Below are 23,406 nucleotides of genomic sequence, written 5' to 3' on the forward strand. Positions count from 1 at the left end.
CTATAAGTGGTATATAAATACTCTCTTGCCTTCTCCTTTCATTTCTCAGAGCAACCAGGAGCAAAGGGACTTTCAAGAGCAGACAATATATTAGGGGACCTTCTTTTAGGTACCCCAATGCCACACACTAAGACCCAGATTCTATTATCGGTGCCACGTGGCGCAGTTGTCAATTGAAAAAGGGTACCATTTATAGAATCATGCCTAGCGGCACCTAAGCAGACTTAGGCATCTCTAGGCATCCTAGATATAGGTGCGGCTCCATTAGGCCTATTCTCTAATGGCATCCGAGTACCCAGGTTCTGTTATAGAATGGGGAGTGTGGCACAGTGGTTAAAGCTACAGCCTCAGCACCCTAAGGTTATGGGTTCAAACCCACACTGCTCCTTGTGACCCTATGTAAGTCACTTAATCCCCCTATTGCCCCAGGTACTTTAGGTAGATTGTAATTTATGCCCACTAGGACAGACAGGGAAAATGCTTGAGTAACTGTTCTGAGCTCCCCTGGGAGAACAGTATAGAAAATTGCATAAATAAATAGTGTGAAAAGCTTCAGCCTCTGATAACCAGAGCTGGTATTGTGACATCATAATTCCTCATTCCACCAATGCCTAAGAGCCAACCTCATCAGTGATGTCACAATAGCTTGATTATCCTATACTTGGCTCACTTTTGCTACATTCTGATTTCTAGAGTGGCGCAGTGGTTAAAGCTACAGCTTCAGCACCCTGAGGTTGTGGGTTCAAACCCACGCTGCTCCTTGTGACCCTGGGCAAGTTACTTAATCCCCCCATTGCCTCAGGTACATTAGATAGATTGTGAGCCCACCGGGACAGACTGGGAAAAATGCTTGAGTGCCTGAATAAATTCATGTAAACCCTTCTGAGCTCCCCTGGGAGAACGGTATAGAAAATTGAATAAATAAATAAATAATGCCAACGTAACCCAGCTTCAGTGCACATTACATTTACTCACCTGCAGTTCACTAGCCATAGACCTGCTGTAACAGTGGTCATATAAATGTGACAAAGGTATATGTCACTTGCAGTATTCTGTAAGTTGTGTGTAAGTGGCAACACTGCCCGTGTTCCTCCTATTCTCTGCCCTTTCATATACCCAGTGCCGTAGTAAGGGAGGGCGGCGGTCCGCCCAGGATGCAGTCTTCCTCAGGGTACCATCACCCCTCCTCTTCTCTGCCCCCTTCCCACTCCTCCCCCTGCCAAGCACGTGTGCCCACACCCCTTCCCCATACGGGGGATGTGCACAGGCGCACATGCACAGTGAGAGGGTGGGGAATAGAGTGGGAGAAGGGCGCCACCATCCCCGGGCGCGGGTCACCCTCACTAAGCCATTGCATATACCCTCTATGCCACTTATGCACTCCCTTAAAGAATAGCGCTTAACTGCTTTGCTGCCACCTATGCGTGTAAGTAACCTGTTATAGAAATGACTTTTAGAGCCGTAACATTTTCATTTGTAAACTTTCCTTAGGATTTTTAAAGTCTATCCTAGGGTGGCTGAATGCTTCAGTGGAATTATTGCTCAAGCCATGACGAGGGATTTGAGTTTCATTCCTGGCTTGGATCTTCTTCTGCCCAAGTTGCCCGGGTCTGGGGATGCTGTAGAAAAAGCCCTTAAAACCCTTCAGGAGGAGGAAGACATAGATTTTATGCCATAGTGACAAGTGACCACGTCTTGCAACCAGTATTGCAAGGTTCCAGAAGGTGTCCTGGAGCATGGCCAAGGGGAGATATAAAACTGGGAAAAAGGGGAAGAGTCCAAAAAGTTGTGCATGAAGGCTCATGGTGCTGGATTCCAGATCTTGTTCCAACTGGACTGGTAGGGGCAGCCACAGAAGGATGCGGGACCACATGCAGAGACTTATTATAGGGATTCTTTTTGAGTTATAAATAATAAACAATCACGTCAATAAGGATTGAAAAGTGGAGTAATGTGTGCAAAACTCTAGCCTACACGAACTGGAAGCCTACAAGGACCAGAAGGAAACTGTCAGGTGAAAAAATTCAAAAGAGCTTTGCAAAGCTGATTGGTGTTTTTCCCCTCCCCCCCCCCCCCCCCCTCTGTGATTCACTTCAGGTGAAGGAGAATCCCCAGATAATCACTCAATTCACCCGAGTTCTACAGAACCTGAAGAAGAAGGACAGTTATAGTGCAGTCCTGTTCTCCTGTCATGTCCGGAAGGTAAGCAGACAGGTTAATAATCTTCCATCATTGGATCAGAGTTCCTCCTAAGCCTCTTTTTTGCATACTACTATGTCCCCTCCTTCTGTGTCTGTCTTGAAAGGCAGTAACACCTCTTCAATATCTTGATGAATGTTTCTGAGGCATCAGTCATTCTTTCAGTGTATTTGCTAATGTCTCAGAATTTTATTTATGAATTTTGAATTAGAAATCTAAGTTAACTCTAATGCAACAAATGGTGAAGTTGCCCAGAAAAAAAAAAAAAAAGTAGTAACCCACAGCAAATAAGGTGTTTTAATATTGATTATGCATGTTAGGATTGGAGCATCAATGATAGCTGTAGAGCCAGGTCAGGTTTTCAGGATATCCACAATAAATATGCATGAGATAGATTTGCATCTGAAGGAGGCAGTGCACACAAATCCATCTCATACATATTCATAGTGGATATTCTGAAAACCTGACCTGCCTGTGGCTCTCAAGGATCGGAATTGTCTACCCCTGGCCTAGATAGTTTCTCTCTGAACATTTTCTTACAAAATATCTATATTAAATATGCCTACAAGTCCTAACAATGAAGCTAGTTAGATTATGGGAACAAGAACATTTTGGGCCTACATCTTTACCCAGGAATCTTAGACAAACATTGGAAGGGTCATGGATTTGTTACACCTTCTGTGATACAACCAAGGCCGTTTATATTATATGTAGGTATTTTCTCTGTACTTAGTGGGATCACAATCTGAGTTTTTATACCTGGAAGGTTAAGTGACTTGGCCAAGGTCACAAGGAGCTGCAGTGGCTATTTGTAAACCATTTGTCTTCTGATTGATATTAATTGTATACTTGGTATTTAATATGAAATTGTATATAACAGTATCATACCTCAGTGAAAGCTATATGAGTTTCTGCTTCCGAGAGATCTTTCCTCTGTGGAGTGCTGCTTGCTTCTTTATCCCTCCCTTTTACAAAACCATGCAAGAGGTTTTTAGCACCAGCTGGCACACTGAACGCTCTGTACTGCTCCGACAGTCATAGAGTTCCTATGAGCGATGGAGCAGCACAGAGAATTCAGCGCACCAGAAGGCGCTAAAAACCTCTTATGCGGTTTTGTAAAAAGGGGGGAGGAGTATATTTTTTAATGTGGAAACTTCTCAAGTATAGCAAATCATCAGAGATAATAAAAAGTGGTAGCTTTAAAGCTTGGAAAGAGAATATTAATGCCTTCTATTTTTAAATAACCTATTTGAAGGAGGTAAAAATTAATTTATATAGGGAGGGATATTAGAACAGATGATATAAACTAGTAGTTTATTATGTAATATCTTTGTTGAAAATTTTGGAAAGGAAGCCCCTGTGTCGTCTTGATGCCACAAAACCAAAGATTTATTAACACAATTGATGTACTCACCATCTGAGTGCTACATTGAAAATGTCTTGGAGTTACAGGGAATGAACCTTACCTGTATCAGGCCAGCCATGTTTACATCTTCTCCCAATGAAGCAGTTTATCAGGAAATGTGCCCATCTTTCCCTCTATTCTCCTCCAAAGTGTTGCTTTTATAATGCAAATTGTCAGTTGAGGTTACTGGGGAATAAACCCGAAAACTCTCTGAACAGGAAGAGGAGCAGCCTAATGATTAATGCAGTGGGCTGTGATCCTGGCATTCTGGGGTTGATTCCCACTAGAGCTCTTTGTGACCTTGGACAAGTCACTTCACCCTCCATTGCCCCAGGTTCAAAAACTTAGATTGTGATCCCACTAGGAACATGCACTTGCTTATAATGTGTTCAGCACTGCATGCATCCAGTATCAGTATGCAAAGAACAGTAGCAGTAGTAGGGAGGTTGCAGTCTAAAATGTTTCAGGGTTCTGGAACTGTCAGAATATAAACACTCCTCTGTTGCCTTGAATGGGATAAGGACTCTGCTGTTCTCTGTCCATGGTGCTGATCCTGGTAGCCCTGCAAGCATGTCTTTGTTCTACTATGATGCTAAGGTGGCTCTACCCTTAAGAAGAATAAAGAGCAGAGCTGGCTGCATTCTGTACTGAGCAGAGTGAGCAGGCCATGACCCTTGGAGACTTGAGTTTTGGCTCCCACTGTTTCTATTTACTGTATGTTTTATCATTTACTGAAGAATTTTAATTTGTCTATTATGTGTTTTGTTTTTAATAATGTAAGCCATCCTGAGCTTTTTGGCATTGACAGTATATACAGTATATGAAGATATTTTGTATTGGTATTACACTTTTTCCCACTTTGCTTGAATTATCTTCCTGTTGCCCCCACTGCGCTTACCTCGATGCATTTGACTGACGCTTAAATTGTGGGTCGCTTTCATCTCTTGCATTTTGTGATATTTTAGTTCATACTTTGTATGCTGGCCAAGAAGATTCACATCTTGGGAGACACAAATTTCAAGGCAAGCTGCAAAACAAGACTTAACATACCACAATGTCAAGGAACTCCCTTTAAGATGACATAATATTTGTCTTTTTAATAAATTCAAAAGGATCATTTTTACATTTAGAGATTCTATAAGATGCTGAGCATAAAACCCCAAATGTTTTCCTTCTCTTATAGGCCACGGGTAATTATATATTTATATATACATTTCTATTTGACAAAAAAGGGGGAGGAAGGATGAAACAAGAACTGGAAAGGCATCTGTTTTTAATGGCCTCTCACTTCTACAATGTACTTCTTATAATGGTATCGCTCTGTAGGCACCAGAAAGACAACAATGAAGACAGTAAGGGTTTGAGTCACTCAGGCCCTGATGCACAAAAGGTTTCCTTGCAAGTAAGACTGGTTTTAACTAGTCTTACTTACAAGGAAACTCTCCTGCTGATGTACAAAAAGATTCTCTGTAGCTGCTACCAGTCATCGTAGCAGCCACTGAGAATCCAATGCTAACGCATTACAAGGAGCTCATTAGTATTCTGCTGTGTAATGCACAGCAGAGAAACACATTTTTTTCCCATGCAAACTTTAATGACAGGGTCTGAGCTGTTGTAGCCTTACTTTCCCGTCAGTGCCTGCTGATTGGCTCAGGCACTAACGGGAAAGTAAGGCTATGACAGCAGACCCTGCTGTTAAAGTCCCTGATGCAAAACAAAAAGATCTCCCATCCCTCCCTCCCACTAACCCACCCACCGATTTCCCCCATTCATGCTCTTTCCCATTCCCCTTCCTGCTTTGCTCCCCACTGGCCCAGAATCCTTGACCCACAAGTTCCAAAAGAATTGGCAGGAGGAATGCCCACTCTCTGTTGCCACAGGGACAGGTAAGCCCCTCTAGATGCTGCTGGGACAACACCATCCCCAGTTGCTGCCCCCCAGATGCCACCAGGACAACACCTTTCACCAGATGCTGCCAAGCCAGAACTCCCCTGACACCCCTGTGCCTTTTTTCTAAGTTGGCAAGAGGGATGCCCATTCCCTTCTGCCTGGGAGGATCCCCCACAGCCCTGTACCTTTTAGTTGAAAATCCAGCAGGATGGATGCCCACTCCCTCCTGCTGTCAGGCCTGCCTCTTCAAAATGGCAGGCCTTCCCCTTTCCAGTGCATTCTGGGATGCACAGGGAGGGGCCTTAGGTGCCTGAGCCAATCAGGGCCTTAGGCCCCTCCCAGTGCATCCCAAGATGCAACAAGAAGGGGAAGGTGAGCCTGCAGTCAGGAGGGAGTGGGCATTCCCCCTGCCAAATTTTTTCAAATAAAAGGTACAGGGGGGTTTGTGAGTGTCAAGGGGCAGTGTAGGTGGCAGCCCAACAGACTACCAGGTGCCTTTTCCAGAGGGGGCTCAGTAGAGAGGGTGGTTGGGTCTTGGTGGCTTGTGTGGGGGGGGAGGGGCACTTATTTTTGTGCTCTCCCTGCCAGTTGATCAGTTGAGCTAACAGAACTCCCCAAAGCTGCCAATTATTGGCTTCAGAGCTTCCCTTGTCAGCTCAGGGGAAGTCCCGAAGCCAAGCCAGCTTTGGGTGTCCTGCTGGTGGTGATCGACAGGCAGAGAGAGCAGCAGCAAAAAAAAAAAATTGGCAGGAAGGATAGGGAGAAGCTGCGCCTAGCAATTCATCTTCTGAGCAGGCATCAGCCATTGGGGAAAACTCACTCCTGCCATGGTAATTTGCACTGTGGCATCATACTATTGTGCATCTGGGCCTCAGTTTGAAATTGGAAAGGAGACTATTGTGAATAGATATTTAGGAATCCTGCAAAGTAATAGAAGAAAGATATAAATTGGAAACTAGAGCAGAGGGTGTACAAGAGATCAGACAGTGATGACTTTAGTGATAATAGACATGTAATGAAGCATTTTTGACTTGCCTGGCTTCCAACTGAAGAATGCATTAGTTGGGCCATTACCCTATGTATAAGCCTGATTAGAATGTGATGGTGGTGTAGCACCTCCTCACAGCATCATCGATATCTATGAACCAAGGATAATATCCTTTATACTATACCAGGAAGGGGGGGAGTAGGTTGGAGAAGGAGTGATTTTGTCATCACAGTTAAGGAGAGAAGAAATCCCCAGTGCTAACTAGCACTGGGGCAGAAGAATAAACAGAATCATTTATAGCATCTAAGAACATAAGAATTTCTGCTGCTGGGTCAGACCAGTGGTCCATTATGCCCAGCAGTCTGCTCACGCGGCGGCCCTCTGGACAAAGACCAGCACCCTAACTGAGACTAGCCCTACCAGCACACGTTCTTGTTCAGCAGGAACTTGTCTAACTTTGTCTTGAATCCTTGGAGGGTGTTTTCCCCTATAACAGCCTCCAGAAGAGCGTTCAAGCTTTCTACCACTCTCTGGGTGAAGAAGAACTTCCTTACATTTGTACGGAATCTATCCCCTTCCAACATTAGAGAGTTCTTCCTACCTTGGAGAGGGTGAACAACCTGTCCTTATCTACTAAGTCTATCCCCTTCAGTACCTTGAATGTTTCGATCATGTCCCCTCTCAATCTCCTCTGTTCGAGGGAGAAGAGGTCCAGTTTCTCTAACCTTTCACTGTACAGCAGCTCCTCCAGCTCCTTAACCATCTTAGTCACTCTTCTCTGGACCCTTTTGAGTAGTACCGTGTCCTTCTTCATGTACGGCGACCAGTGCTGGTCGCAGTACTCCAGGTGAGGGCGTACCATGGCCCAGTACAGTGGCATGATAACCTTCTCTGATCTGTTTGTGATCCCCTTCTTTATCATTCCTAGCATTCTGTTTGCCTTTTTTGCCGCCGCCGCACATTGCATGGACGGCTTCATCGACTTTTCGATCAGAACTCCCAAGTCCCTTTCCTGGGAGGTCTTTCCAAGTACTGCCCCGGACATCCTGTATTTGTGCATGAGATTTTTGTTACCAACATGCATCACTTTATACTTATCCACGTTGAACCTCATCTGCCATGTCAATGCCCATTCCTCAAGCCTGATTATGTCACATTGCAGATCTTTGCAATCTCCCCTGAGTCTTTACTACTCTGAATAACTTCATATCATCCACAAATTTAATCACCTCGCTCATCGTACCTATGTCCAGATCATTTATAAAGATGTTAAAGAGCACAGGTCCAAGCACCAAGCCCTGCGGCACCCCACTGGTGATGCTATTCCGATCCAAGTATTGTCCATTTACCCCCACTCTCTGTTTCCTATGCTCCAGCCAGTTTTTAATCCACGTGAGTATTTCACCCTCGATTCCATGACTTGCAATTTTCCGAAGTAGTCGTTCATGCGGAACCTTCTGAAAATCCAGATATACAATGTTGACCGGATCGCCCTTGTCTATCTGTCTGTTTACTCCCTCAAAGAAGTGCAGCAAGTTCGTCAAACACAATCTGCCTTTGCTAAAACTATGCTGACTGGTTCTCATCAGCCCGTGTCCGTCAAGGTGATCAGTGATGCTGTCCTTTATCGGTGACTCTATCATCTTTCCCAGTACCGAGGTCAGACTCACAGGTCTGTAGTTCCCCGGATCTCCCCTCGAACCTTTCTTGAAGATCGTTGTAACATTTGTTACCTTCCAGTCTTCCGGAATCTTTCCTGATTTGATCGACAGATTGGCTATTAGTGGAAGCAGTTCAGCTATGGTCCCTTTCAGTTCCTTGATGACCCTCAGATGGATGCCATCCGGTCCCGGAGATTTATTGCTCATAAGCCTATCAATCTGCCTACACACCTCCTCTAGACTGTCAGCTTTCCATCTTTGTTTCCAGCATATAGCCTGATGGGTTCCGGTATGCTGTGTACATCTTCTTCGGTAAATACAGATGCAAAAAATGAGTTCAGTTTGTCAGTGATTGCTTTGTCCTCTTTTAGCGCTCCCTTTATTCCATGGTCATCCAACGGTCCCACCACTTCCTTCGCAGGTTGTTTCCCCTTAGTATATCGAAAGAACGGCTTGAAGTTCTTCGCCTCCTTGGCTATTTTTTCCTCATAGTCTCTTTTGGCTCCTTTTACCGCCTTATGGGACTTGCGTTGATGTTGTTTGTGCTTGTTCCAGTTTCATCCGTTTTTGATCTTTTCCATTCCTTAAATGAAGTTTTCTTGTCTCTGATCGCTTCCTTCACCTCTACAGTGAGCCACGACGGTTCTTTGTTCTTTTTTCTCTTGGATCCCTTGTTGATACGCGGTATATATAGATTTTGCGCCTCGGTGACTGTGTCCTTAAAAAGGGACCAAGCTTGCTCTAGCATTTTTACTGTGCTTATCCTCTTCTTAATCTTCTTCCCTACCATGAGTCTCATCCCTTCGTAATTCCCTTTTCGGAAGTTCAGTGCTGTGGCTGTCGTTTTGGACCGATGTTTCTCCCCTGTGTCCAGATCATATTGTGATCGCTGCTTCCCAGCATCCCTTCTACTTCTACATCTTATGCCGGTCCTCGCAGGCCATTTAGAATTAAGTCCAGAATTGCATTTCCTCTAGTATTTTCCTTGACAAGTTGTTCCAGGAAGCAATCACCTACAGCATCCAAGAACTTGGTCTCTCTAATGCAACTGGAAGTGCCTAGGTTCCAATCTATTCCCGGATAGTTGAAGTCACCCATGATAACTGTGTTGCCTCCCTTGCAGTTGCGTTTAATCTTGTCTGTCATTTCTCCGTCAATTTCTTTGGTCTGCCCTGGGGGTCGGTAGTAGATGCCAATCTTCGTTTCCAGGCCATTTGTTCCTGGAATTTTGACCCATAGAGACTCTAACTTATCCGTCAGTTGTGGCGTGTTCTCTCCAGTAGATTCAATTTCCTCTTTGACGTATATGGCAAAGCCCCCACCTTTTTGAGCCACTCTGTCTCTGCGGTATAGTTTGTATCCCGGTAGCACAGTGTCCTAGACGTTTTCCTCAGTCCACCATGTTTCTGTGATGCCTATGATGTCAACGTTATCTTTTTGTGCCATGGCTTCTAATTCACCCATCTTATTTCCAAGGCTCCTTGCGTTCGTGTGCATACACTTGAGTTTGCGGCCTGTTCCTTTCTTGCATTTCCTTCCCTCTTGTGTCCTTTTCGATCTCTCTTGCCTGTAATCTGGTGAGTCTCTCCCTCTATCTTCTTGCACGGTATCCTCCGGGTATACCGGTTCCCGAACCATCAACTCTCTCTCTCTTGGTCGACTGTCGGCTTTCCTCTTCTTCCTAGTTTAAAAACTTGTCCACTTCTTTTTTGATGTTGCTTGCAAGTAGCCTCATTCTGTCTCTGCTGAGGTGGAGTCCATCTTTCCTGTAGAGCTTGCTCTTCCCCCAGAACGTCGTCCAGTTGCGCACGAAGATTTTATAGGTCCAGTGGAACATCCAAGGCAGTCCTTGCATGTGATGCTCCTGTATTTACCTATAAATAAGCACTAATTTTAATGAGTCTCTGTTAAGTGGGTTACACTGTCTAATTCTCTGATCTCCTTTCATACTTTGCAGGTTAATCACTTCAATAAGAGCAAAGACCGGGCCATACTCATCACAGACAAGCATTTATACAAATTGGAGCCCAGTAAACAGTTTAGAGTGATGAAGTCTTTACCACTAAGGAATGTAAGTATTTTCTTCTCCGAGTATCAAAGTGCACAAGGAGGGCATGCAGTTATTGTATTAAAATGTGTTTGTATTTTATTATGTATGTAATATTGTGATCCACCTTGTATAAAGGTGGAATATAAATAATAAACTAAAGGCATATGGGCAAGCTAGGCACCTGCCTAGGGCTCAATGTTTAGGAGGGGGCCTGTTCAGATCTGCTAACTCAATGGCTCCCAGGCAAATTTTTGGGCTGATGAGTTGTTTGCTAGCAGAAAGGAAAGTGAGGAGGGGAGGGGGACCAGGGCCACTGCCAGCAGCCATCTGTCTATTCTCCCCAGCTACCAAGCATTGACCTCCAGTTGGTAGAAGGGGTTTCTTAGTTGCTGCTTCGTTCTCTGCTAATTTGCCTCTGCAGTCAGAACTATGCGGGTCCAGTTCGTGGAAGTTTTACACGCATGTTACAATGAGGGTTCAGTGCTCACCAAAGGGTTAATCCTTCCTTGCACCTAGAGTAGACGGTCAGAGAGGGAAGTAACAGCCAACAGAATGGTAGAACTCATGCATGCAGGGAATAAGGATTTTTAGGAAATTCTTCATCACGGAGAGGGTGGTGGATGCCCGGAATGCCCTCCCGAGGGAAGTGATGGAGAGGGAAACGGTGATGGAATTCAAAAAAGCGTGGGCTAAAAAGAGGATCTATAATTGGAAAATGAAGGATGTAAATTAAAGAACTAAGGCCGGTATTGGACAGGCCTGCACGGTCTGTGTCCCATATATGGTGATTCAGTGTAGGATGGGCTGGGGTGGGCATCAATGGGATGTTACTGGCCAGACTTTACGGTAGATATCCTTCAAACAACGGGATGGTTGGATAGGCTGAAGTGAGCTTGGATGGCAACTTCAGCATTTGGAACCTAGGACAATACCAGACTTTGCAGTCTACGGCCCAGAAATATCAAAGAAGAGACAAGTTAATTTAATCATGTATTTTTTAATGGGTATAACTTATGGGCAGACTGGATGGACCGTTCAGGTCTTTATCTGCCGTCATTTCATTTACTATGTAGAGAAGATGCAGTATATAAGCCTAAGGTTTAGTTTAGTTTAGCCAGGCAAAGGAGGAAACAGATCAAGCAAGACATGTGGAGGGCCATTTTTGATATGACGTCTAAGACTATTCTTAATCCTTTACAACTTCTATTCTATCTCCTGGGCTCTTTCATAAACAAAAAAGCAACTAGCTGGGAAGAAATACTCCCCAGAATAGCACTGGGTTGCTCTTCAATTAAGGTTCTTAACAGAGTATTCAAAGGCAAGGAAATAACACTCCAAATGAAGATCAGACTTGTCTATGCACTAATTTTCTTAGTGCAAAAGCTGGACACTACGGAAACAAGACACAAAGAAGATTGACTCATTGGAGCTTTGGTGCTGGAAAAGAATTTTATGTGTGCCGTGGACCACCGGAAGAACTAACAAATCGATTCTGGAGGAAATCAAATCGGCTATGTCACTCCAAGCCCAAATGATGACGTTACGACTGTCTTATTTTGGTCGTACTGTCAGAAGAGAAGGATCATTGAAGAAGGACATTATGTTCGGGCAGATCAAAGGAACCAGGTGAAGAGGGCGACCTGCAATCAGATGGCTGGACATATTAAAAATAACCCTGGGGATGACGCTGGAGGACTTTACTGGACTAGCACAAAACCCAATCTTTTTTTAGATCTGTAATTCATCAAGTCGCTAGGACTCGAACATGAGTCGATGGCACTTCATTGTACATTCAGCTGCAGAGATATTTTCAAAGAGGCCAATCTGAGTCAACTCTACCTTCATTGTTAGTCAGCTGGATCTCTTTGAATTCATCCTGTATTGTGGGTTTTGATTTTTTTTTTTTTTAAAGATACTGAATAGGAATGCAGCTATTGCAGTAGGTTTGTTTTTTTTTTTTTGAGAGTGAATAGCAGATGATTTGGGGCCCCTAGTAAATATTTATTCTTGATTCAGGAACTGTAGATGAATGGTCTCTTAGGAAAAGTTTCATTATTTGCATGCTGTTTGATTAGCAAATTAATGACTAAATACTGTCTGTCTGCATGCCCTCAGCTCAGTGTCTGGTGTCTTGTGTCATTTATCTCTTTACAAACTACCCACTAAGTAAAAGCAATTTAGGCCTCAATTAGAGCTATTAGGGGGAAGCAGCCTTCTCATTGGCTGGGGGACAGTCTAAAGCAAAAACTAGACCCCCCCCCCCTTCTTTCCCCACCCAATTAAGATTTCTTTTTCTCTGACAAGGGCAGTCAGGCTTTTGTGAGATAATGGAGAGATAATCAACCCTTGGAGACTTGCAGACACCCAGCTGCATGCACTTCTCATACAGGAGTAGGGTCCTTTCAGCAGAATGACACTCCCCACCCCTAGCGCAGATGATTGAATAATTGAGTGTGAGAGAGAGGAAGGTTTCTGACAGGCTAAGTGGTTGCATGGGACTCATAATCCTATGTGAGATATTAAATCAAGATATTTGGTCCGAAGCTTGGATTTTGGATTTCATTACTGCCCTGTCCAAATCCATGCTCGTGACCTATCCCAGAAGTGCATAGGAATGACATAGCCAAGTGCCTTGGTGGGGGTCAGAGAAAATGCTGCGGATGCTAAAAGGATTGGTAAGCCCTGCAATAAGCTGTTTCCTGCATAAGAGAAATACAATCTATTACTACTACTACTACTGTTTATCATTTCTTTTTTTTTTTTATTTCAATAATTTTATTGAATATTATAAGTAATATACAAAAAGCAGTTCAAATACATAAAAATTGAATAAAAAATAGTGATGTATAAACGAAAGAAACCATAATTGCATTCATTTGCATATAACAGATTAGTAAGAAGAATTCAGAGTATTTGAAACTGCTAAGAAAAGAAATAGAAAGGGTAGAGAAGCAGAGATGATGAAGTAAAAGAAAAAAGAGAGATAAAGAAAGAGAGAGAGAGAGAGAGAAAGAGAGAGAGGCAGAAGTGTCTACGAGGCAGAGTGAACATATGAATCTAAGAATGACCAAGGTGATTTATTTCGCACCAAATTTGTAGAGAAACGGGATATCATATTCTTTTCATATGCATATGATTCGAATTTGTGGTACATGCTCAAAGAGTTCCACCAAAAGGTGTAGTCTAGTGGTGTGGATGACTTCCAATTTTTCAAAATGAGCATAAGAGCTGTCACAAACATGGTGTCAATGAGTTTAGGAGGACAGTTTGATAGTGCAAAACAAGGGTGTTGAGAACGAAGGATTATAATGTCCATGGAAATATCTTCTGAACATTTGGTAATAGATTTTATGGTGTCCCAGATACGAATCCAAAAGGAATGAACCATAGTGCAGTGAAGAAGCATGTGATCAAGAGTTCCAGGCTGGAACTCTGTTTATCATTTCTATAGCACTGAAAGGCGTACACAGCACTGTACATTTAACATACAATAGACGGTCCCTGCTCTGAAGAGCTTACAAACAACTATGGCAAATTGTAACCAGTAAACTATATATTATGTATATTAATATTAGATCCCCTAGTATGTGTCAAGTTAGGATAAAAACTTGTATCGTAAACGGTGACGGGATAAAAGCGCGTGAGACTTCAGCGCGCCGACATTGCAGTGCTGACAATTCGGCGCAAGACACCAGCGCGCTGCCTAAAAAGTGACTTTTAAAGAGCTACGACGGGGGGTGTGGGGGGAACCCTCCCACTTTACTTCAGACTGATCACGCTGCCGTTGGGAGGGGTGGGGGGGGTGCAACCCCCCACATTATAGAGAAAACTTAACTTTTTCCTAAAACATCGGGAAAAAGTTAAGTTTACTCTATAATGGAGGGTTCCAACCCCCCCAACCCCCCAACAGCAGCGCGAAGAGTTTGAAGTAAACTGGGGGGGGGTCCCCACTCACACCCCACGTCGGAGCTCTTTAAAAGTCACTTTTTAGGCAGCGCGCTGGTGTCTTGCACCAAATTGTCGGCGCTGCAATGTCGGCACTCTGAAGTCTCCCACGCGAATGACTATGAACCATCATAAACTTGTATTGAAATTATGTATGTTTACCCATTCTGAGATCTTTGGGGACAACGGGATAGAAAACAGATTTATTTATTTAGTTATTTAATAGAAAATGACACGGTGACAAAATTCATCACCGTTTCCGTCCTCACAGATAACTGTGGGAAATAATCCCATGTCATTTTCTAGTGTCTATTTCAACCTCAGTCCTTCTACACCAGCATTCTTCAAAGCAAAGTTTGCGGGTAAGTGGTTGTGGCCATTCATACTCTGATTCTTATGTGAGCCAAGGATAATGAAGCCATTGTGACATCACTGATGTGATTGGCTCTTAGGCACTGGTGGAATGAGGTATTATGACATCACAATATCTGCTCTGGATACCAGAGACTGTCATTCTGTAGTGTCAGTTTCAACCTCAGTCCTTCTACACCAGCATTCTTCAAAGCAAAGCTTGCGGGTCAGTGGTTGTGGCCATTCATACTCTGATTCTTCCCTCTCTCCTTAAAGAATGACATGAAGATGGTTTCCCGCGGTTATCCACGGGGACGGGAATGGTGATGAATTTTGTCACCATGTCATTCTCTATTATTTAATTAAATTTGGACAGACAGAACATATAATCTAGGGCAGTGGTCTTCATTACATTTTTAAGCTGGGGCCACTTTGTGGATTCTAATGAGAGCCACCAAATATCTTCTCAAAAACTAGAAACTGGTGGAACCTTCCCTAGTCAAAGCACTACTTTTGTCAAACTCCATACAATGTAGGGCATGCAAATAACTCAACTGAATGTGCAAAAACGAAATCAAAAGGGGGGAAAAGATTCATACATCACCGGAAAGAATTAGAATAGACATTAGGTCATGTGACTGTAGGGTCAACCATGTCTTATTAAAAGAAATAAAAGAGTTGGATTTTTTGGCAATATAAAGCTCATATCTGTAGAGCAAACAACTCTGGTTCCACCATCTGGCATAGGTAACTTGTGAGAGGTTCTTCCAAGATGCACAAATGGTTTCGAATGCAGCAATGAGTAAAGAAACAATACAGCATCAAAATCATTTAAAGCAGAATTGAAAGAGTAACATAGTAACATAGTAGATGACGGCAGATAAAGACCCGAATGGTCCATCCAGTCTGCCCAACCTGATTCAATTTAAATTTTTTTTTTTTTTTTTTTTCTTCTTAGCTATTTCTGGGCAAGAATCCAAAGCTTTACCCGGTACTATGCCTGGGTTCCAACTGCCAAAATCTCTGTTAAGACTTATTCCAGCCCATCTACACCCTCCCAGCCATTGAAGCCCTCCCCTGCCCATCCTCCACCAAACGGCCATACACAGACACAGACCATGCAAGTCTGCCCAGTAACTGGCCTAGTTCAATATTTAATATTATTTTCTGATTCTAAATCTTCTGTGTTCATCCCACGCTTCTTTGAACTCAGTCACAGTTTTACTCTCCACCACCTCTCTCGGGAGCGCATTCCAGGCATCCACTACCCTCTCCGTAAAGTAGAATTTCCTAACATTGCCCCTGAATCTACCACCCCTCAACCTCAAATTATGTCCTCTGGTTTTACCATTTTCCGGACAATGGTTGCATAAGAAAAATGTGCCAGAACTGAACTAGAAACCCCAAACTATACTCAGCAAGTATTTCATTTTGTACTAAACACAGTTGGTGGCATAACCATGAGAGGGGGCTGGGCCTCCCACTTTGAGCTTAGCCCCCCCCCCCTCAAAATGAACATCTCTCATGCTGTAGCTGGTGGGACATTTTGTTTTTCCATCATCTTGGTCCCAGTTTCTGCTTTTGTCTATCTTCTACTAATTCTCTTTCCAGGCCTCGGGAACCCTGATTGTATCGGTTGTAATCGTCCATTATGCACCACATCCTTATCTTTCCACCTTTTCGAGGTTGCACTCATAAGACGTTCTATCAACGTTTATTCGCTTATCAGGCAGCAAGTTGGGACAGGGAGTTACGTACTTTATTCACAAGGTCCGTTTCAGCAAGTTATTTAAAATGACCCTATTTGTAAGATTTTTAGAGAATTAAAAAAGGGTGTATGATCATTTTGTAGGTTGCTGGGGTTGTTCAGTTTCTTATTTTTTGTAAACCACATCAATCCGAGAGGTTTTGCAGTCTAGAAATGTAATGTTATTCACATATGCCATGTCTATAGCAGGCCTAAATGGTGTGATCTGGTAAATAAAATAAAAAGGAAAATAAAATTTTAAAGAAAGGAAAATGGAATCACTCGGTAAGAGGTAGCAGAACATTGTTTTGGTAGGAAGGGTCAGAAAAACCACCTTCTTGCCCTGCCCCCACATTCTCTAGTAGCTGATGCTCTGTTATGCAAAATATTGGTTAGGTCTTGGCCCCTGTGGCCCACCCCATTCTGCTACCTATGCAGCTGGAAACCTTATTGGACAAGATATCATAAGACTTCTCCTGTGCTTTATAGGTGGTGGGGCTGAGCATCACAAGTGGTCGAGATCAGCTTGTGGTATTTCACACAGAAAAACATGATGATCTGGTTGTCTGCCTCCACAAGATGCACCCAGAGAATGAGAGCCGTGTAGGGGAACTGGTTGGTGTCCTGCTGGACCACTGCAAAGGGTAAGTGCCTGCATTAACTTAAGCCAGAATGAAATTTATTCCAGCTACATTAGCAACCTTTATTAAGTCTAATGTAGCTAGAAGAAATTTCATTCTGGCTTTAATTGTGAGTTGAATGTTAAGCACCTTGATTCTAAAATAGTGCATCTATCTGATGCATTAATTTAAGAACATAAGCATTGCCATACTGTGACAGACCAAAATTCCATCAGGCCTAGTATCCCGTTTCCAACAGTAGACAACTGAGGTGAAAGTACCTGGCAAGATCCCAGAAGAGTAGAACGGATTTTGTGTTGCTTATCCCAGAAATAAGCAGTGGATTTTCTTAAGTCCATCTTAATAATGGCTTATGGATATTTTCTTTAGGAACTTAGCTAAACCTTTTTTAAGCTAACTACCTGCTAAGCTAACTGCTTTTACTGCAGTCTTTGGCAATGAATTCCAGAGTTTAATCACATATTGAGGCCCAGATTCTCAAAATGGCACCATTTGGAAGGCACCAGTAGGTGCCTGAACAGTGCCTAAATTAAGTGTTTTAATTGGCAATTAACAGTGCAGTAATTGACCACACTGTTGTTTACAAAAACTAATTAAAAACTAATTAGAAAAAAATTAGGCACCGCGAGGCACCTACAAAAAAAGTGCCTGAATCATGTCTACACAGATGCTTTCTGGCAACAAACATCAAAAGAGGCATGATTATGGACGTGGTTGACATTCAGCACCGCTAAGCGTGATTCTACATCGAAGATAGGTGCTGGAAATGTAGACCTGTAAAACCCTAGCCTATCTTTGACTCAAACCACGATTCTCAAAATGGCGCTGTAATTGGCTGGCATCTGAAAAAAAACAGCGTCGGTCATTCTTCACTCAAACTACGATGCCATTTTGAGAATCCGGACCTGAGAAGCACCTAGCTAGATCCCACGTAGGAAAACAGATTCCGTGAATAAGCAGTGGATTCCCCAAGCCATCTCAATAATGGCCTATTGCTGTCTCTTTTAGGAAATTATCCAAGCCTTTTTCAAACCTCGCTAAGCTAACTGATTTCACCACATTCTCCGGCAAAGAAATTCCAGAGTTTAATTACATGTTGTGTGAAGAAATATTTTCTCCGATATGTTTTAAATCTACTAACTTAGTAGCTTCATCACATGCCCTCTAGCCCTAGTATTTTTTGAAAGAGTGAACAAACGATTCGCATCTACCCTTTCCACTCCACTCAGTATTTTATAGACCTCTATCATTCTGGGATGCACTGGGAGGGCCCTAAGACACTGATTGGCCAAATACTTAAAGCCCCTCCCCTCCCCTCCCCTATTAATGGTATAAAAAGATATTTAGATATAATCAATTTAAAAGTACTATGGCTTCTGAAACAATCCACATACAAAAATTAAAGATTTATTGCTGTGGTCTCATGAAGAAAATAACAAAAAAAAGGTCTCAACATAAAGAAAGCACCAATTAGAAGGCTAACAAAGCTGCAGCAGAGGATATCAGAGCACTTTGTCCCTCCAACATTCTTGGGGGTCTATCCAAGGATGTATAATGTGCAAGATGCCTAGTTGGACGTCCAAATTCCCAGATGTTTGCTCACCTTCTTGTACCCACATCCCCATAGCTTCAGGTGCTTGCAATGATGGCAAAGGATGATGTCAGGCCATATGACAGGGCTGCCCAAGTCCGGTCCTCGAGATCTACTGACAGCAGGTTTTCAGGACATCCACAATGCATATGCATGAGAGAGATTTGCCTGCACTGCCTTCTTGGTATGCAAATCTCTCTCATGCATGTTCATTGTGGATATCCTGAAAACCTGGCCTGCCAGTAGATCTCGAGGATCGGACTTGGGCAGCCCTGCCATATGATATCAATATTCTCACTCATAAGAACATAAGAACATAAGCCGTGCCTCTGCTGGATCAGACCTGAGGTCCATCATGCCCAACAGTCCGCCCACAGTGGCGGCCCATCAGCTCCAGGACCTGTATACTAGCCCTCTATCTATAACCTTCTATCCCCTTTTCCTTCAGAAAATTGTCCAATCCCTTTTTGAAATCCCTGTCCTATCACTTCCTCTGGAAGCGCGTTCCAGGTGTCCACTCAAATAAGGTTGTGATAAAATAAGAGATTCCTGCTGGCAGTCCTAATGAGTTGTACAGACCCTCTCAATAGACTCGAATTTCCGACGAGGACAGTTTATCATATGGTCTCATATCTCTCACTTAGACAAACGAATGTCCAACATGATATCCTGCAGGAAAAGAAAAGAAATATATTTCAAGGAGGCTAAGTGTGACAGTTGTGAACTCACGGGTCATTTGATCTCATATAAGATTTATAGGCGGCGCATCTCAAGGAGGAGGGTCTGCCACAGAAGTGGGTGCTCCTGAATGAAAGAAATGTGTGCCAAATAGTTCAGCACTAGACATCTTTATAGGACTGCAGTGAATTAGAATCATGAAATATTTTATTTCTTTATTTATTAAAAAATTTATATACTGCATACAACTATGCAGTTTCCATATCACATTCATAAAATCATGTTTCCCTGTGATTACCACATATAACATATACTCTCCTGCAAACTACCTAAGGTTCATTTTTTTCCTTCCCCCTTCTACATTCTATACTATATTTTACCCCTCCCCCTCTTTTTACAAAAAAAAACCCCCAAAAGTGGTTTTTAGCGCATGCTGGCTCATAGGAACTCTATGAGTGTCGGGAGCAGCGCAAAGCATTCAGCATGCCGGCCTACACTAAAAATCGCTTCTGCGGTTTTATAAAAGGGGGGGGGATAGGTCTCTGGAGAACTGTTGCTTTTCTAAAATTTACCTGTGACCCTTTCATGGCCCATTTCATGTTTTTTTGAGCTTGTTGCTCGATTACTGTTTCTGACGTTGCATTTTTACGCTTGAAATGTTTGCCCGTATGGTTTTTGCTTGTATATTTTCTACAACCATAATTGTTGTTGTTATTTAATCTGTGTATTTGAAATAAATATGCAAATGACAATTCTATATGTAAATTTTTTATTATTATTCTTTATACTACAATAAAAATTATTTGAAATTTAAAAAAAAGAATCACGACAATGGAATCCTGAATTTATGCAATAGCAGAAGTTTAACCAGACACAACCTCATGGCTAAATATAACCAAATGTTTATATCAGGCATATAGACAATCCAACCACTCGATGCATCATTTCTTCTGAACTTTACAGTGCCAAAAGAAAGTGTGAAAGCAAGCCAATATGCATAATACAGCAGGTACAGCTGTAGCCAGCTTCCAAGAATGGGAGGTGAGATCAGCCAGCGTGAAACTGCGGCAAAGCTCAAATACACTCAAACCTTGGTTTGCGAGCATAATTCGTTCCGGAAGCATGCTCGTAATCCAAAGAACTTGTATATCAAAGCGAATTTCCCCATAGGAAATAATGGAAACTCAGACGATTCGTTCCAAAACCCTAAATCTTTAAAAAAAATACTGTGTGCTGTGAGCACTTGAGCTACGGGTAAATTGGGCGTGACGCTTCTATTACGTTCAGCCGCGCTTGGCGTAAGATGCGCTTATGTAATACGTGCTTGAACTGTGGGTAAATTGGGCGTGACGCTTCTATTACGTCCAGCCGCGCTTGGCGTAAGGTGCACGTAGGTAGTACGTTCTTGAACTGTGGGTAAATTGGGCGTGATGTTTCTATTATGTCCAGCCGCGCTTGGCGTAATGTGCGCGTAGGTAGTACGTGCTTGAACTGTGGGTAAATTGGGCGTGATGCTTCTATTACGTCCAGCCGCGCTTGGCGTAAGGTGCATGTAGGTAGTACGTTCTTGAACTGTGGGTAAATTGGGCGTGATGCTTCTATTACGTCCAGCCGCGATTGGCGTATGATGCGCGTATGTAGTACATGCTTGAACTGTGGGTAAATTGGGCGTGACGCTTCTATTACGTCCAGCCGCGCTTGGCGTAAGATGCGCGTAGGTAGTACGTGCTTGAACTGTGGGTAAATTGGGCGTGACGCTTCTATTACGTCCAGCCGCGCTTGGCGTAAGATGCGCGTATGTAGTACATGCTTGAACTGTGGGTAAATTAGGCGTGACGCTTCTATTACGTCCAGCTGAGCTTGGCGTAAGATGCACGTATGTAGTACATGCTCGAACTGTGGGTAAATTAGGCGTGACGCTTCTATTACGTCCAGCTGAGCTTGGCGTAAGATGCACGTATGTAGTACGTTCTTGAACTGTGGGTAAATTGGGCGTGACGCTTCTATTACGTCCAGCCGCGCTTGGCGTAAGGTGCACGTAGGTAGTATGTTCTTGAACTGTGGGTAAATTGGGCGTGACGTTTCTATTACGTCCAGCCGCGCTTGGCGTAATGTGCGCGTAGGTAGTACATTCTTGAACTGTGGGTAAATTGGGCGTGACGCTTCTATTACATCCAGCCGCGCTTGGCGTAAGGTGCGCATAGGTAGTACGTGCTTGAACTGTGGGTAAATTGGGCGTGATGCTTCTATTACGTCCAGCCGCGCTTGGCGTAAGGTGCGCGTAGGTAGTACTTGCTTGAACTGTGGGTAAATTGGGCGTGATGCTTCTATTACGTCCAGCCGTGCTTGGCGTAAGGTGCGCGTAGGTAGTACTTGCTTGAACTGTGGGTAAATTGGGCATGAGGCTTCTATTACGTCCAGCCGCGCTTGGCGTAAGATGCACGTAGGTAGTACGTGCTTGAACTGTGGGTAAATTGGGTTTGATGCTTCTATTACGTTCAGCTGCATTCAGTGTAAGATGTGCGCGCTTGAACTGTGGGTTCTGATGACGTGACGTACTGCAAGACAAAGCTCGTTTATCGAGTTAAAATTTAATAAAATGTTTTGCTCGTCTTGCACGCCAAGTTATCCAAGGTTTGACTGCATATTATTTGGTAGGGAAACTAGGCAGAATGAGGCCAAACGGTATTTATCTGCCAGTATCTACTCCGGTACCGTGGATCCCTTGAATGAGCACCTTTTCCAGGCTCGGATTTGTATCTCATAACCGTATTCTGGGAAGGAAGGGTTAATAGAAAACCATCAGAGACGGAGTGGAAAGAAGAAAGATCTGTGTGTTGGAGAAAGATTTGCATGGATGCACTGTTGCTAGGCAAATTAAATAAAGTGAAATGAAAAATGAAAATAGCAAAGAATTTGAAATATTAGTGCTATGGGAAAGAATAGCCACAGCCTCAAGAAAAGCAAACAAAATGTTGGGTATCATTAAGAAGGGTATCACGACCAGAACGAAGGAAGTCATCCTGCCACTGTATCGTGCAATGGTGAGGCCGCATCTGGAGTAGTGTGTCCAGTCCTGGTCGCCGTACCTCAAGAAGGACATGGCGGTACTTGAGGGAGTCCAGAGAAGAGCAACTAAACTGATAAAGGGTATGGAAAACCTCCCATATACTGACAGACTGAAAAAGCTGGGGCTGTTCTCCCTGGAAAAGCGGAGACTTAGAGGAGACATGATAGAAACCTTCAAGATCCTGAAGGGTATAGAAAAAGTAGACAGGGACAGATTTTTCAGATTATGGGGAACCACAAGTACAAGGGGGAACTCGGAGAAATTAAAAGGGGACAGGTTTAAAACAAATGCCAGAAAGTTCTTTTTCACCCAGAGGGTGGTGGATACATGGAACGCGCTTCCGGAGGCTGTGATAGGCCGGAGCACGTTACAAGGCTTCAAAGAAGGTTTGGATAGGTTCCTGGAGGATAAAGGAATTGAGGGGTACAGATAGGAGTAGAGGTAAGTTTAGGGATAGTCTGAGACCACTGCTCAGGCAATGGGCCTGATGGGCCGCCGCGGGAGCGGACTGCTGGGCGAGATGGACCTTTGGTCTGCCTCAGCGGAGGCAACTTCTTATGTTCTTATGCAGCTTAAGACCTTTTGAGCAAGAACTTTCTTATAGAAGATTTTGATGTTTGGCTGCTTTTCTCTCTGATTTGAAATATAGCAGCCATATGGTTCCTGGAGAGGTCTGGATTTTTAGCATAAAGAACAAAAGATTCCAAGTTTATTAAAATCTTACTATTCCGTTCCGTTGGGAACCCTTCTGGGCAGTTTAAATCTAAAATTCTACAGTATTAACATTATACAAGTTAGACCAGGGGTGGGCAACTCCGGTCCTCGAGGGCCGGAATCCAGTCGGGTTTTCAGGATTTCCCCAATGAATATGCATTGAAAGCGGGTGCATGCAAATAGATCTCATGCATATTCATTGGGGAAATCCTGAAAACCCGACTGGATTACGGCCCTCAAGGACCGGAGTTTCCCACCCCTGAGTTACACAAAGCACATATACAAGAATCCAAGGTTAAAATTGAAATACAATTTGTTTTATTAAAGAGGGGGAGGCGAAATACAAACTGATGATCTTGTGTTCTGAAGTGTTCCCCCAGGACTGAAAACTCTATTATACCCTTACTGGGTCAGACCAATGGTCCATCTAGCCCAGTATTGCATCTCCACGGAGGCCAAACCAAGTTACAAGTACC

General features: G+C 43.4%; 1 protein-coding gene across 1 annotated transcript in view; it reads left to right on the plus strand.

The window, feature by feature from the left end:
• MYO1G (myosin IG) overlaps positions 1 to 23,406 on the plus strand; it is a 348,860-nt gene that overhangs the window by 291,498 nt on the left and 33,956 nt on the right. The window contains exons 20-22 of the mRNA XM_033931919.1: positions 2,098 to 2,202; positions 10,101 to 10,214; positions 16,726 to 16,880. Coding sequence (XP_033787810.1) covers positions 2,098 to 2,202; positions 10,101 to 10,214; positions 16,726 to 16,880 — 374 coding nt within the window. The remainder of the gene's footprint in view (positions 1 to 2,097; positions 2,203 to 10,100; positions 10,215 to 16,725; positions 16,881 to 23,406) is intronic.

Source organism: Geotrypetes seraphini, chromosome 2, assembly GCF_902459505.1.
Source record: "Geotrypetes seraphini chromosome 2, aGeoSer1.1, whole genome shotgun sequence".
In the NCBI taxonomy this organism is placed as follows: Eukaryota; Metazoa; Chordata; class Amphibia; order Gymnophiona; family Dermophiidae; genus Geotrypetes; species Geotrypetes seraphini.